The sequence below is a fragment of the Psammomys obesus genome, unplaced genomic scaffold (genome assembly GCF_907164565.1).
Source record: "Psammomys obesus unplaced genomic scaffold, mPsaObe1.curated_primary_1811, whole genome shotgun sequence".
In the NCBI taxonomy this organism is placed as follows: domain Eukaryota; kingdom Metazoa; phylum Chordata; class Mammalia; order Rodentia; family Muridae; genus Psammomys; species Psammomys obesus.
In genome coordinates this window covers 3,073,778-3,087,017 of record NW_026596149.1, presented here as the reverse complement: position 1 = coordinate 3,087,017, position 13,240 = coordinate 3,073,778, and the positions used below count along the sequence as shown (strand labels likewise).

General features: G+C 43.2%; 1 protein-coding gene across 1 annotated transcript in view; it reads left to right on the top strand.

Annotated features, from left to right (window-relative positions):
• The window catches only part of Spag6 (sperm associated antigen 6), a 52,777-nt gene that overhangs the window by 8,788 nt on the left and 30,749 nt on the right, over nt 1–13,240 (top strand). Inside the window, exons 3-4 of the mRNA XM_055593798.1 lie at nt 5,531–5,697; nt 9,504–9,687. Of these exons, the coding sequence (XP_055449773.1) occupies nt 5,531–5,697; nt 9,504–9,687 (351 nt within the window). The remainder of the gene's footprint in view (nt 1–5,530; nt 5,698–9,503; nt 9,688–13,240) is intronic.

Here is a 13,240-nt window from a genome sequence, read left to right as displayed (position 1 = left end):
AATAAATAAATAAATAAATAAATAAATAAATAAATAAATAAATAAATTGGTGTGTGTGTAGTACACCAGCTTTCAGGAGTCAGTTTCCTTCTCCGACCACGTGGGTCCTGTAAATTCTTGGTCCTCAGGCAAGTGCTTTTCCTCAACGAATCATCTTACTAGCTTTCCCCCCCCTTTCTTTTAGAGACAGGGTCTTGCTATGTAGCCCAAGTTAGCCACGACACAATTGGGGACCTAGTTTTCAAACATTTGAGTCTGTGCTCGATATTTCAGACCCCAATACTTCCGCTTGGAGGCAGAAGTATTACTCCCAATCTGAGTATGCCATGCTCTTACGTATTATTTATTTTAAGAGGCAAGTTCTCACTGTGTTTCCCAAGCTGGCTCCCACTCTACGCTCAGAGGTGACAGTTTGTAGACAATTCTTGAGCAGCTGGCTTTATTTGTGGGCCCCACCTCACCTAGCTAAAAGACTTTACTTTGACATAAATAGACCAAAGGTCTCCTAACAGAACTTTTAAGAATAATATTAGCCTTTATTACAGTGATATTTTAAACATTATGATACCGCTTCACAACTGGAAGATCAAAAATTGGCAATACCTGAAAAACGAAACAAAACAAAAACAACAACCAAAAAACCCCAATAAGTTGGGTGTCATGGCATATTCCAGCACTCAGGAGGTCTCTGTGAGTTCAAGGCCAGCCTGGGCTACACATCAAGTTCTAGGACAGCCAGGGCAATCTAGAGAGACCAAGTCTCAAAAACCAAAGAAATAGCAGATTGTAGTAGTATTTTTACATATTAGCTGTATATAAAGTGAAAATTAGTATTTTGCCATTGGCAATATTTGTTATTTTTTTCCTAATGACTTATATACACTGTTGACATGTAGAGTTAAAGTAATTTGGCCCACATTGCATTATAAGGGGTCAAATGGTAGAGCTACTTTGTAATCCTAGCTTCACTATTGGGGTTTTAACTGCATTCCTGTTATCATGACAGAATACCTGGCAGGAGTTACCTGGCCGGGGAGAGATTCATTGTGGTTTTCACCATCGTGCTGGTTAAGTGACAGGGACAGCTGGTCCTTGTGGGTGTGAACATGTTATTGCTTTGGAGAAGAGGGTGTTAGAGCTAGACTGGAAGCAAAACTCGCCATACCCTTCAGACACCTGCTTTTAGTGCCCTCTGTCTGCCAGCTTGGCTCCATGTTGTAAAGGTTCCATAACCTCCCCAAACAGCACTCAGCTGGGGACAACGTTATCAGACCCCAAATCAGGAAAATCAGTTTCTTTAGAACCTAGTTTAAAATTGATTTTATAGTCAACTTGACACCATCTAGAGTTACCTGGGAAGAGAGGTCTCACCTGAAGAGTTGCCCAGGTCAGACCGGCCTGGAGTCAAGTTTGTGAGAGATTGTTGTGATTGATGTGGGAAGGCTCATGCAGAGACTTGCGGCTGATCAAACCACTGAGAATAATGACATGTGAGTGGTCAGTCCTAAGCAGAGAATCTGCATCATATAGAACCTTGGGGTCCCTCCAACGTCCAGGGACAACATGGCAGAAGGAAGGACATAGGAGCCAGGTCATGGGAAAGAAATGTTGTAATAAAGCAAAAACCAACCAAGCCCTGGCCATAGTACTCGGGGACTCTGGAAGCCATGGTTGCCAGCACAGACATGGCTGAGGAGGGACTCATGAGGCACACCCCTTTTTAAAGGGGCTATTGGCAATTAATTTTGCTGGGGGGCTGGTGCCGTTTTTCTTCAGTAGTTTGCCATTGAAATGAGCCCCATGCTTCAGTGAAGAATGTCCCACCCTTGCTCAGGGGAACAATCCTATTTTTAAGTCAGTGGGTCACACACACAAAGGACATCAAAACGGCAGAAACTTTCTGGGAGGAAGGAGGACATTAGTGGGAGAGTGAGGGACATGGGAGAGGATAATGGAAGTGGGGTGAAATGATCAAAATTCATTTTATGCATATGCTGATTATCAGAATAAAAACTAATTCTTGAAAGTGCCACTGCATGCTGGGGCTTGAGAGGAAATGCCAGAAATCGATAACTTTAGCCCCTCATTAGAGGCTTGTTGATCAGAGGCGGAGCAGTCATTGGCAATACCTCCAAAGGGCTCTTGGTCCTCATGCAGCCGCTGTGATCTGTGGATCCCTAGTGCACAGTCAGGGAAGAGGAAAACTGCTGTGCTTCCCCCCTTCTCTTACTTTTCCCTCTTCTTTTTTCTCTCTGTCTGTCTTTCTTCCTCAGCGAGTGCTTGTTTCATAGCATCCCTCTGACATCCGTATGTTCTCAGAACAAATCTGCCTAGCTATTATCTTTCCCTTTCTATCGTCTATCACCCTGTGGTTCTAGGGTTTATCAGGCCTATTAGGCAAGTGCTCAGTTAGGCTTTCTATTGCTACAATGAAACCACGTCCAAAAAGCAAGTTGGGAAGGAAAGGGTTTATTAGCTTACACTTCTGCATTATAGTCTATGGCAGGAAGTCAGGAACTCAGGTGAAGGCAGGAAGTGGAAGGCAGGATGGGCTGCAGAGGCAGGGAGGGGTGCAGCCTCCTGGCTTGCTCCCTGAGGCCTGCCTAGCCTCATAGAACCCAGGACCACCAGCCCAGGAAAGGCACCACCCACAGAGGGCTGGGCCCTCCCCTGGCAAGCACTAATTAAGAAAATGCCTTAGAGCAGGAACTTACGGAGGCATTTTTTCAGTTAAGGTTCCCTTCTTTCAGGACACTCTAGTTTGTGTCAAGTTAACATAAAAGTAGCCAGTACAGTGGGGGCTCTACCACCGAGATACAAACTTACAATTGAGATAGTGAAGTCTCTGCCTGCGTAAAGGTAAGAACAAATCTCCTAGGTAAAGTGAATAGCCTGAAGATTCTACATAGAAAATATAAATCATAATTTAGGGAATAGACACTTAGGGCGGTATTTGAAAATTTCTCAAGGTCATTTATTTAATAAAGTTATTCAAACCAAAGTATTTCAAACAGACTTTTATTCTCTGTAATTTTGTAGATTTTAAAAATGTTTAAAAATTTTGCATTGTGCTACTGTCTAAAGTAAGTAATATAGGAAGCTATTGCAGAAATACTCACTTAAAAGGTTAACTCTGATTTGGGGCAAAGGAACAGAAGAAAATGAATTACCAGTCATTTATTAACTTTGCATTTTTAAAAAAGGTGTGTGTGTGTGTGTGTGTGTGTGTGTGTGTGTGTTTTGATATGTACATTCAGTGCAAGTCTGAGGAGACCAGAAAAGGGTCCCCTGGAGCTGAAGTTACAAGTGTAAGCTGCCTGATGTCGTGGGGAACTGAATTCAGATCTGAAAGAGAAGCAAATGCTCTTAACTTTTGAACTATTTCCTTAGTCCTGGCTTAATATTTTGTGAGTTAGATCTAATTTAAAAATGGGAAAAACATAAAAGGAAGAAAGTTCCTTTGGCTATATGGACTGGTGAAACAAAAACTAAAAATTTCCAAAATTGGGAGATTTGTAATTGATCAGTTTTAACCAATAAATCATTACTAATAAATACTTATAATTAAATTGAATACTATAAAAGATAATAATAATCACTTTAACATTATTTGTTCGCTGTGAGACTTGTGAAACCATCTCTATTAGAATGTCCAGTTAAAAGCATGCACAGCACTCGTGGACTTCGGGGCTTGTGTAAGGAGACCCTGAACCACGGCAGCAGGCAGCTCTGCCATCTAGGCAATTGTGATCTTTCAGAGCACGCTCTAATCTGGCGGAGTTTAAACACAGAAGTAAGAACCAAAGGAGACTGGAAACTGGGAAGACTTACAGGCTGCATAATTAAATACATCCTGACAAGCATAGTTGTTTCTGGCTTATGCTGTTTGGTAGTGCTATTTCTGGTCTGGTTGCAAGTGCTACTGTAAATGCTATTTTTTTTTCTCTTTTCAGATGTTTTTAAATATAAAATGATACAAGGATATTTCACAATATTTGACTTTGTCTATCACCAGAATATATGTGTGTGAAATCTTTCTAACTTTTTAAGCTATACTTTTATTTACTGTTGTATGACTTGTGTGTGTGGTGTCTGTGTGCCACAGAGTTCATGTAGAGGACAGAGGACAACTTGCAGTAGTTGGCTCTCTCCATATGTGTCCTGGGGATGAAACTCAGGTATTAGGCTTGGTGGCAAGTGCCTTTACCCTCCTGAGTCACTGGTCTCCCCCAGGATAAATTTCTAAAGAACAGATGTAATGATGTCAACTTTAATAGCTATGTACAATAAGTAACATTTAGAAAGTCAAGGGCCACTTTGTTACAGTTTGAATGCTGTCATTATTTCTCATATAAAGTTAGCTGTAAGTATTGACACTAAAGCAGAAATAGCGCATGAAAGATAAAGTTGATACAGAAAGTTGAAATGTCCTGTGAGAGAACCATAAAGCGTTTATTGCTGGGTTCCCGTCCCTGGCCTCCTCAGTTCTCAACACTTATTTGTTCACTAGTCACCGGCAGAGAGTGTCTGAATTCTAATTCCATTCCGTCTCATTCCATCAGTGGGCAGTTTGCTTAGTCTTTCTCAGCTTCAGTTGTGTCATGGTGAAACAGGCATAACGAGAGAGCCTAGTTTCTTAGGTTTGTCCTGAGAGGCGAGTTAATGTGGAGCAAGGCCTCAGAGCAAGGCTTTTGCCTAAAACTCCAGTCGGTGTAAGAGACTTATGGTGACAGTGATGATGCCCACATGGCAGTGTGTGAGCAGCCCTGGCGCGGATATGGAAGAGCTAGTGATTCATTATGATTCCTAGCACAAGGATTTGTTTAAAGATCTACTGTGTGCCTTTGTGAGTGTGAGGACTGGCCCAAACACACTGGCTTTCTAGCCCCCTCAGGTCTGAGACGGAGCCTGGAAAATTCTCCCTAAGAAAAATGCAGTTGAGCCAGAAGGAAAAAACAATGGAACAAAGACCCTGGAATGTTCCTTGAGATACAGAGAGCAAAGGTGGCAAGGGCTGGGGCTGGGCTTTGCTGGAGACACTCTAACCCCCCTCTGCATTTCTCCTGATGATGTCATAGGTGTTAAACTGTCAGTAAGAGGCATCACTTCTCATCCAGCTCCAGAGCCTCTGCTTTCTCAATGTGTTAGCAATTTTGGCAGCTTGTATGACTCTGTGTTAGCCATTTAAATGTTTCTAAAAGTGTCCAGTTAGTTTCCAGTGGCTTCCCTCTGCCCCCCCTGCCCCACTTTGGTGTGTGTGTGTGTGTGTGTGTGTGTGTGGTGTGTGTGTGTGTGTGTGTGTGTGACAGACAGACAGACAGATTTAAACTCAAGATTCCTTTGCCTCAGCCCCCTGAAAGCACAGCACTACAGGTGTGTACCACTATGCCTAACACTCATTTTTTTTTTCTTTTTTTTTTTTACTGTTTTGTTTTTAAAACCTCCATTTTCTGATTGCATATATGCTGAATCAGGTTTTGCTTTTTAAAGAAATTTTTTGCTGAGTTGTGGTTTTCACACTTTACCTCAGGTGTGATGTCCTTGCTGAGGCCTCTCCTTCTGGACGTGGTCCCAACAATTCAACAGACTGCGGCCTTGGCTCTGGGGAGACTGGCCAACTACAACGATGACTTAGCAGGCGCAGTCGTGAAGGGCGACATTCTTCCGCAGCTTGTGTACTCACTGGCGGAGCAGAACGTAAGGCTTTTTCTGAAAACCTTCTTCCTTGTCTCAGATTTTAAAGGTTGATAGCTTTGGCACAGTTGTAAACTTGAGGCATTCGAATCCTAGGATGCCAATACAACCCTGGATTCCTATATGTCCATGAGGATATCTTTAGGAAATTTTACTTTAGCGCTTCTAGGTGTGTTTTCATTACTGTTAATTTAAGAGAACTATGCAAAAAGTTAAGGGAATTAGACATAGGTAGTTTCTTTGCACTTCTAAGCTCTAGGAGCTACCTCAGGGAGAAAGATAGCACCCTGAGTAAGAACATAGCTGCTTTCGGCAACCTCGACATACAAATGAAGAAGTGAGAGACAGCCCCGAGGGACAGACGGTGTTAAATGGAAACTTTGATATACATTTTTCTAGGTAAATAAGCATTCCAGCTCTTCTTAAAGCACCCTCTGGGGGCTGGATAGTCTAGAAGGTGTTTACCCCATAAACATCAGTACCTGTGTTCAATTCCCAGAATCCATGTAAAAATGGTAGACATAGCTGTCCGTGCTTCTACCCAGGACAAGAGTGCAAGGCAGGAACGTAAGGACCTCTGGGACTCAAGGACAGCTGGCCTAGCGTATTGATGAGGTAGACCAGAGAGAGACACCGTCTCAAAGAGCAGAAGACTTTTTTGAGGATGACCCCTAAGTTAGGCCTCTGGCCTACACACACACACACACACACACACACTGCACTTTTTGGTGTTACTGTTTTGAATTAAGCTATATATTTGCTCTGTAAGTAGGGTTTTAGACCACCTGTTCCACTCTGTTTATTATAATGCAGGCTCACACCCTCTTTTGATGTCCTTAAGACTAAATTCCTCCTTATATAACAAAAAGATAAATAAAAATGAAGAATGGGCAAAGAACTTGAATAGATTCCGTCCTAAAAGAGCATCTCCAAATGCCGAACAGACCCACGAGAAACGTGGCAGCATTGGTGAGAGCCACCAGCCAAAGGCATGGCGTGGTGGTGGCACACCGACCAGGAGGACCATAACATACTTTTAAGGAAGGTCACAAGTGTGGTGATGACGCGGAGAAGTAGGAGCCTCAGCTATTGCTCGGAGGAATGTAGAATGGAATGATTGCTATGAAAAGCAATTCAGCAGGTCTGCAGTGAATCCAGGGTTAGGATGCGGACAAGCAACTCTTGTAGCTACGCATCTGAAAGGACTAAGTGCGATGCTCACAGAAGTCGCAGACAGGTGTTCAGAGCAGTGCGGCTGCAGTCTGGAGGGGGAAGCAACCCAAGGTATCAACAGATGCATGAGTAAACAAAATCCCCTCTATCCCACACGATGGACTGTTTTTCTGTCAGAAACTGGGAGTGAGTGCTGATATAGGCCACATGGACGATTCTTAAGTCATCATGCCCAGGGAAAGCCCCCACACAGAAGCTGTAGAGTCTAACTTAGATGAATACCGGATATGCAAATCCGTAGACTCTGTGTGCCAAGGGCTTGGGGAAGGAGGAAGACAGGGAGTGACTGCTTGATTTGAAGGGATTCTTGGGTGGTGAAAATGTTCCAGAACCAGACAGTAGTGGTGCCTGCGCTGCGCTGGGTGGGAAAGCTTCATAATTAACATGGGAATTTTATGACGCATTTATTTTAGCAGACTAAAACATCTGAGCTGTGTGGAAATTTGCTTTATTTCATAGGTTTATTTTTTTAATGCCTTTTCTTGGAATTACAGCAATGTCATTTTTTTCTGTGGGTGTTTCTGCTTCTTATGTGCTGTCAGGCTTTCTTCCTCTGGACCCAGTCTTTCCTTGGAGAGGGGCGCCATGCTTTCACAGCCCACGTGGGCAGTCTCCATAGTTTTCTGAGGATGGCTAACTGTGTACTAGACATCCCGCACGAGACAGAGAAGTGAGGAGGCGGCCTGGCCGGGGGGGCAGGCAGTACCTCAGGGCTGTCACCTTCGCAGTGACGGGAAACCGTGCCCTCGCTCTAAGCTAAGAAACCCTGTCATTTCACTTCTATTTCCAGTTCTTTTGGTTATAGGAATAAGAACATGAAACATTGGAAATGTACAGGAGAAAGTGTGACCTCCAGGCACTGCCGTTAGCGGGGAGCCACTGACTTTACAGTATAAACCTGACAATTTCACAGAAGAAGAGGCAAGGTAGTTTAAGATGATGACAATAAATGTGCCATTATCTTCATTATAATAAAACAACCTTCAGGAAGTTATCTTAAAACTCTATCTTAATTCTGATAATGAATTAGTAGATTGAGTTCTTGATATAATTTAAGAAATGAAATGAATTATGTCACATTAAAACATCAGACCAGTTCCAGCATAGTATATTTTTTTACATTAACATGTGTTACTGTTTTAGATACAGTATATTAAAATATACTTGGTGTGTTTTCTTTCTCTTATCATAATTTTTATTGTTTATGGTCTTAGTCCAAGTGACTAGAAATCCTTGAGATGAAGTGCTGCAGTTGGCTGGTCCTTAGGCCTGTTTTGAGTGACAATGGCCATAACAGGTTCATATATATAAATGCTTGATCCCCAGGTAGTGGAACTGTTTGAGAAGGTTTGGGGGTGAGGCCTTACTGGATCAGGTGCATCGTTAGGGGTCAGCCCTGAGGTTTCAAATGCCCACGGTAGCCTTGGCCAGTTAGCTTTCTGCCTGCCTCCTGGTTGTGGCTTGGAGAGATCTCAGCGGCTGCTCCTGAGCCCTGCCTGCCTGCCTGCAGCCTTGATTATGCTGTCTCTTCACAGCAATAGAAAAGTAACTAAGACAGTAGTTAATATAAAGAAATCCTAACTGATAGTGTCAAGCTGGAGATTAACTGGGCTTTATTAATAAGGACTGTGCAGCTGAGTGTGGTGGTGCGTGTTTAATGTCAGCACGAAGGACATAGAGGCAGGCAGACCTCTGTGAGTTCAAGACCAGTGTGGGCTATGTGGTATGTTCAGGGTCAGCCCAGTGCACACAGTGAGACCTTGTCTTAAAAAACAAGCGAGCAATGAAACCAACAGAGAATTATGACATCATCGCTGTATTATTTTAGTCATGGCAACTATGTTGGAGCCAAACATTTCTTGTATATTTAACTTTCTGGCAACATGGAAGAGAGAAGCATGCTATTCCCTTGTTTCACTTTCAGGTTTTTATACCTTAACCCAATAAAATATATATACAAGGCATACTATACATATGAAGCTATATTCACAATTCACACAATGGCTGATTTGTTTCTACTCTTAAAAAAAGCATTTCTAGAATAGCAGAATAACATATCCTATTGTTTGCCTTATTATTTTTTAACTAGGAGACATATTAGGAATGTTGCGAATGTTTTACCTTAATGTCTCTGTCATCGATAGGTGTATCTTCAGGATGATTCGCAAAGGGCAGGAAAGCCTGCCACGCTTAGAGGCTGAGGGAAAGCAGGGGGAAGAGGTGGTGGTCGACAGAGACAGCTAACCCGCTAACTATCTAGAGTCCCGAGTCAAACAGTACCTTTCAGCGTCAAGCAGATAGAGAAATCACGTTAGTTTACGAATTTGCAGAAAGTATCATGTTTATATTTGATTTTATACAATTTTAAAATGCATGCTTCAAAGTAACACATTTGTAGCATAATTTATAACTGACCTGGCTTCCAGGTTAGTCACTGACAGAAGGATGGGGGAATGTGAAAGGTCGGGTGTTGGCAGACCTGCTCATTGTCTGCATTCGGAGACCATTGTGCTTTACACCGACACTATTTTTGTGTTGCTATTTTAGATTCCGGGTGTTTTCTTTTTTCCCTGTAGTGTGTCTACAAGAAAGCGGCTGCCTTTGTGTTGCGAGCAGTTGGCAAACACTCTCCTCAGCTGGCGCAGGCCATAGTTGACTGTGGTGCCCTGGACTCACTGGTGACATGCTTGGAGGATTTTGACCCTGGAGTCAGGGAAGCCGCGGCCTGGGCGCTTGCCTACGTTGCACGGCACAATGCAGGTACTGGGGTGTGTGCGAAAGCAGGGTGACTCGAGGTTGGGGTGACTGGCTAGAAAGCTGCTTAGTGAATCATCGGTGCAGGGCTAGAGGTGTGGCTGGCTGTCATGAGAGCGGCCTCCAAAATAGCCATACCATTTGGACCACACTTTTATAAAACATTTGGGTACTAATGCAAGTGAAATTTGAAGATGGGTCCTATGTCTTAGTGGGCTGGGCAGCCAAAGTAGGGGCACATGCCTGTAATCTCAGTATTCAAAAACAGAGGCAGGAAGAGTCAACCTGAGCTCACCTAGCCTGGGTTTCATAGCAAGACGGTGTCTCCAAACAAAGCCAAGCCAAGCCAGACAAAGGAGGTCAGCCAACCAATCAGGTCCATACATTCATGGTGACTGCCCAGATGGTTGTATTATTGCCTTGTCGTCCTCTGAGCTCGCATCGTTCACAACAGGACATTCCCAGCCAATCAAGGAGCCTAATCACATGGATGAATGATGTGGGAAGATGATATGAAGCTGTAGAAAATGCTGTATTCCCCTCTGTTAGCAGGAAGGAGGAGGAAGAAAATAAGGGGGACGTTCTTCTATAAACTGACATCTTGGTGAGGTCAGCAAGAGAGGACGGGGCTCTCCGGGGAGAAGGCTGAGAAGAGACGTGTGGGGGACGGACTCACTCCATCTCTCGGTAGAAGCTGCTAGAGAACCATGACAAATGGCATGTGAAGATGATCAGGTTGCCAGGGACCACCAAGCTTCATATTGCACGGGGTATCCATCTGCTGGTCGGGGAGGAGGAGCAGCGCAGGACAGCATGTGTTAGGATCTGAATCGCAGTCTCGGCGCAACAGTCAACTGCTGTGTGACCTTAGCCACAGTTTGGAGCTTCTGAACTTTGACATCCTCCTCTGAACAGAAGGTAGCTAAGAGTAATTTCTGAGGTTTGTAATACGGGTGCTGAAGCTACAAGAAAAGGGCTCTAATCAGTGTTTGGCATCTGCTTGGTGAAAACAAGATGCCCAGTTCTACAAAGGGAGTCTAGGCTACACAGAGAAACCCTGTCTCAAAAACCAAACCAACCAACCAACCAAACAGAAAACTTTCCTCTCCTTCCCTTCCATTCTAATGGGGCCTTATTAATCAGGAAGTTCACAGAAGAGACTGTAAATGTTATTATTTTTTCAGATGAGGGGATGAGATGAGAGCCATACCCAAGCTTTGTGGATACATGATTTGGGCTGAACCCAGAGCATTTCTTTCTCTGTTCTAGCTATCCTAGATATAGGGATAGCTATATCCCTATATCTAGCCTCTGTACACTCTAACCTTCTGCAAACCCGAATCTTGAAGGCTTCATCTTCCAGCCTCTATCTGCTAACCTAGGCCTAGAATGTTTCAGCCTCTGAACCTTACTGCTGAATAAACTGAACCTTTCTAGCTCTTTTTGAACTCTTGATGGCTGGTTCAACTCAGCTGGTCTGACCCTAATTCCTCTCCAAAATGACTGATTCAGTCTGACTTCTCTTGGCTTCTGACTGAGTTGTTCTGCTTGGCCTCAGACTAACTCTGGCAATCTATTCTAATCTTCTGTCCTCTTTCTCACTATCTGGCTCATTCAGTCCTATGTCTAGCTTGTTCTCTGTAACATTGTCCAGTTAAAAGTTGCTCCTCCCATCTGCCCTCCTCTTCCTCCTTTTCCTCCTCTTCTCTCCCTGCACCGCTCTTAGGCAGCCTCTCTTTCCTGTGCTGTTCTTGTGAAAGTTGGGCATATCTTACCTCTGACTCATTCCGTCAAATCTTTCTGTGATTCATCACTTTGTCCACCCCTCAATTAGACATCACCTTCAAATGTGGCTGCTTCCTTCTACAAATTAATCTTACTTTCATTGTTTGGGATTAAGGGTGTGCACTAAAGGTGTGACTATATTTCATACAGATCATACTGTGATCCAGGGTGTATTAAATATTGGAAAGTATTAAATATTGGAAAGGATATGGTAACACAGATGACTTTAGCCAGGTGTAGTGGCATGTGCCTGAAGGCCAATATACTTGAGGATGGAGGTATGAAAGTTTGAGGCCAGCCTGCACTGCAGAGTAAGGCTTGAAGCTTTTTTTTTTTTTTAAATATTTATCTTTACTTTTTGTGCATTAGTGTTTTGCGTGAATGTATGAATGTGTGAGGATGTCAGATATTGGAGTTGCAGAGAGCTGTGAGCTGCTGTGTGGATACTGGGAAATGAATCCAGGTCCTCTGGAAGAACAGTAATTGTTTTTAACAGCCGAGCCATCTCTCCAGCCTAGAAGCTTTTTTTAAGGGGTAAAATAAAATGACATTTATGAAATTGGAGAAGGAAGTACAAATTGTATAAAGGAATGGAAAGCAGTGTGCCAAAATTAGCGGAAGCCACAGGCAAGCACACACTCTGAACACTGGCTTTGGAAATTGGTCCTAAGGAAAAAATATCTCAGAATGAAAAATAGTATTTGCAGAAACATTACTATAACATTATTTATAGTATCAAAATGCCTCAAATATTTGACAGAACTTGAGTAGTTAAATTATATAGTAATCCATTTAATAAAATCTCATGCAACAAAGTAAAAGATAATTAGGGTCCCTATGTGGCAAGAAGGAAAAGTAATTATAATATTAAAAAGGGGAAAGTCGTATATTACAGTTAAAATACTGTAAAATGAGCTTTCCTATGGATGTAGATTATGAAATGTATGTTGCATTACTGCGCTGGCAGAATTAAAGGTGCTTGGAGATGTTCCAGCGTGGCTAGAGAACGGCAGCTGTGGGCGTGGGCAGTCACTGTTGGGCTCTGTGCCTTGCAGTTCTGATACATGGTCTCATTTTGATTGTAGCTGCCCTCAGGTGTTTCTTTCTTTATTTGATGAGAAAAGTGTGGCTTGGACACGAGCCCTGCATGATGGGAACCATGGTGTGAGAATGGGGACTAAATCTGTCTGCACCCAAGTCCGTGTTAGCCGCTACTCTGTACAACTTCACTGCCCACTTCCTGGCAGCGCCGGAGGAAACCCACAGGAGCAGGCAGAGGCTGTCTCCGGTTATATTTGGTTCTTAAAATGGGGACACCACTGGCCACAGAATAGAAATAGAACAGAGGAAAACTAAGTTGAGAAAGAAAGCTCTTATCATGTTTAGAAAGATTCATATTTTCATTCCATGGTGTCTGGAGCTTGTAAATTGTCAGGGAATGCTGATGTGTTGAGAGAACTCAGTGTTTCCAATCAGAAGCCAAAAGCTTCACAGTTGGATTTAACAGAGTCAGGGGACACATTTCACATTGGAATGAGTCTCTTGGAGTAGTTCAAAGACACTCTGGAACAGCCACAGAGACACACTGGTGGTTTGGTCCCAGGGCTTTCTGCCCATCTTCCCTTTTTGTCTGGTCTGGGAGATGTTACTGTAGTTAATAAATAGGATCTGACTTAGGGATCACATTCTGTTCTCCTTCCATGACCTGGATTCCATGTGGAATTCCCACTGTAATTTAATAGTTCGCTATAGTTAGAGACTACGGCCCAGAAAG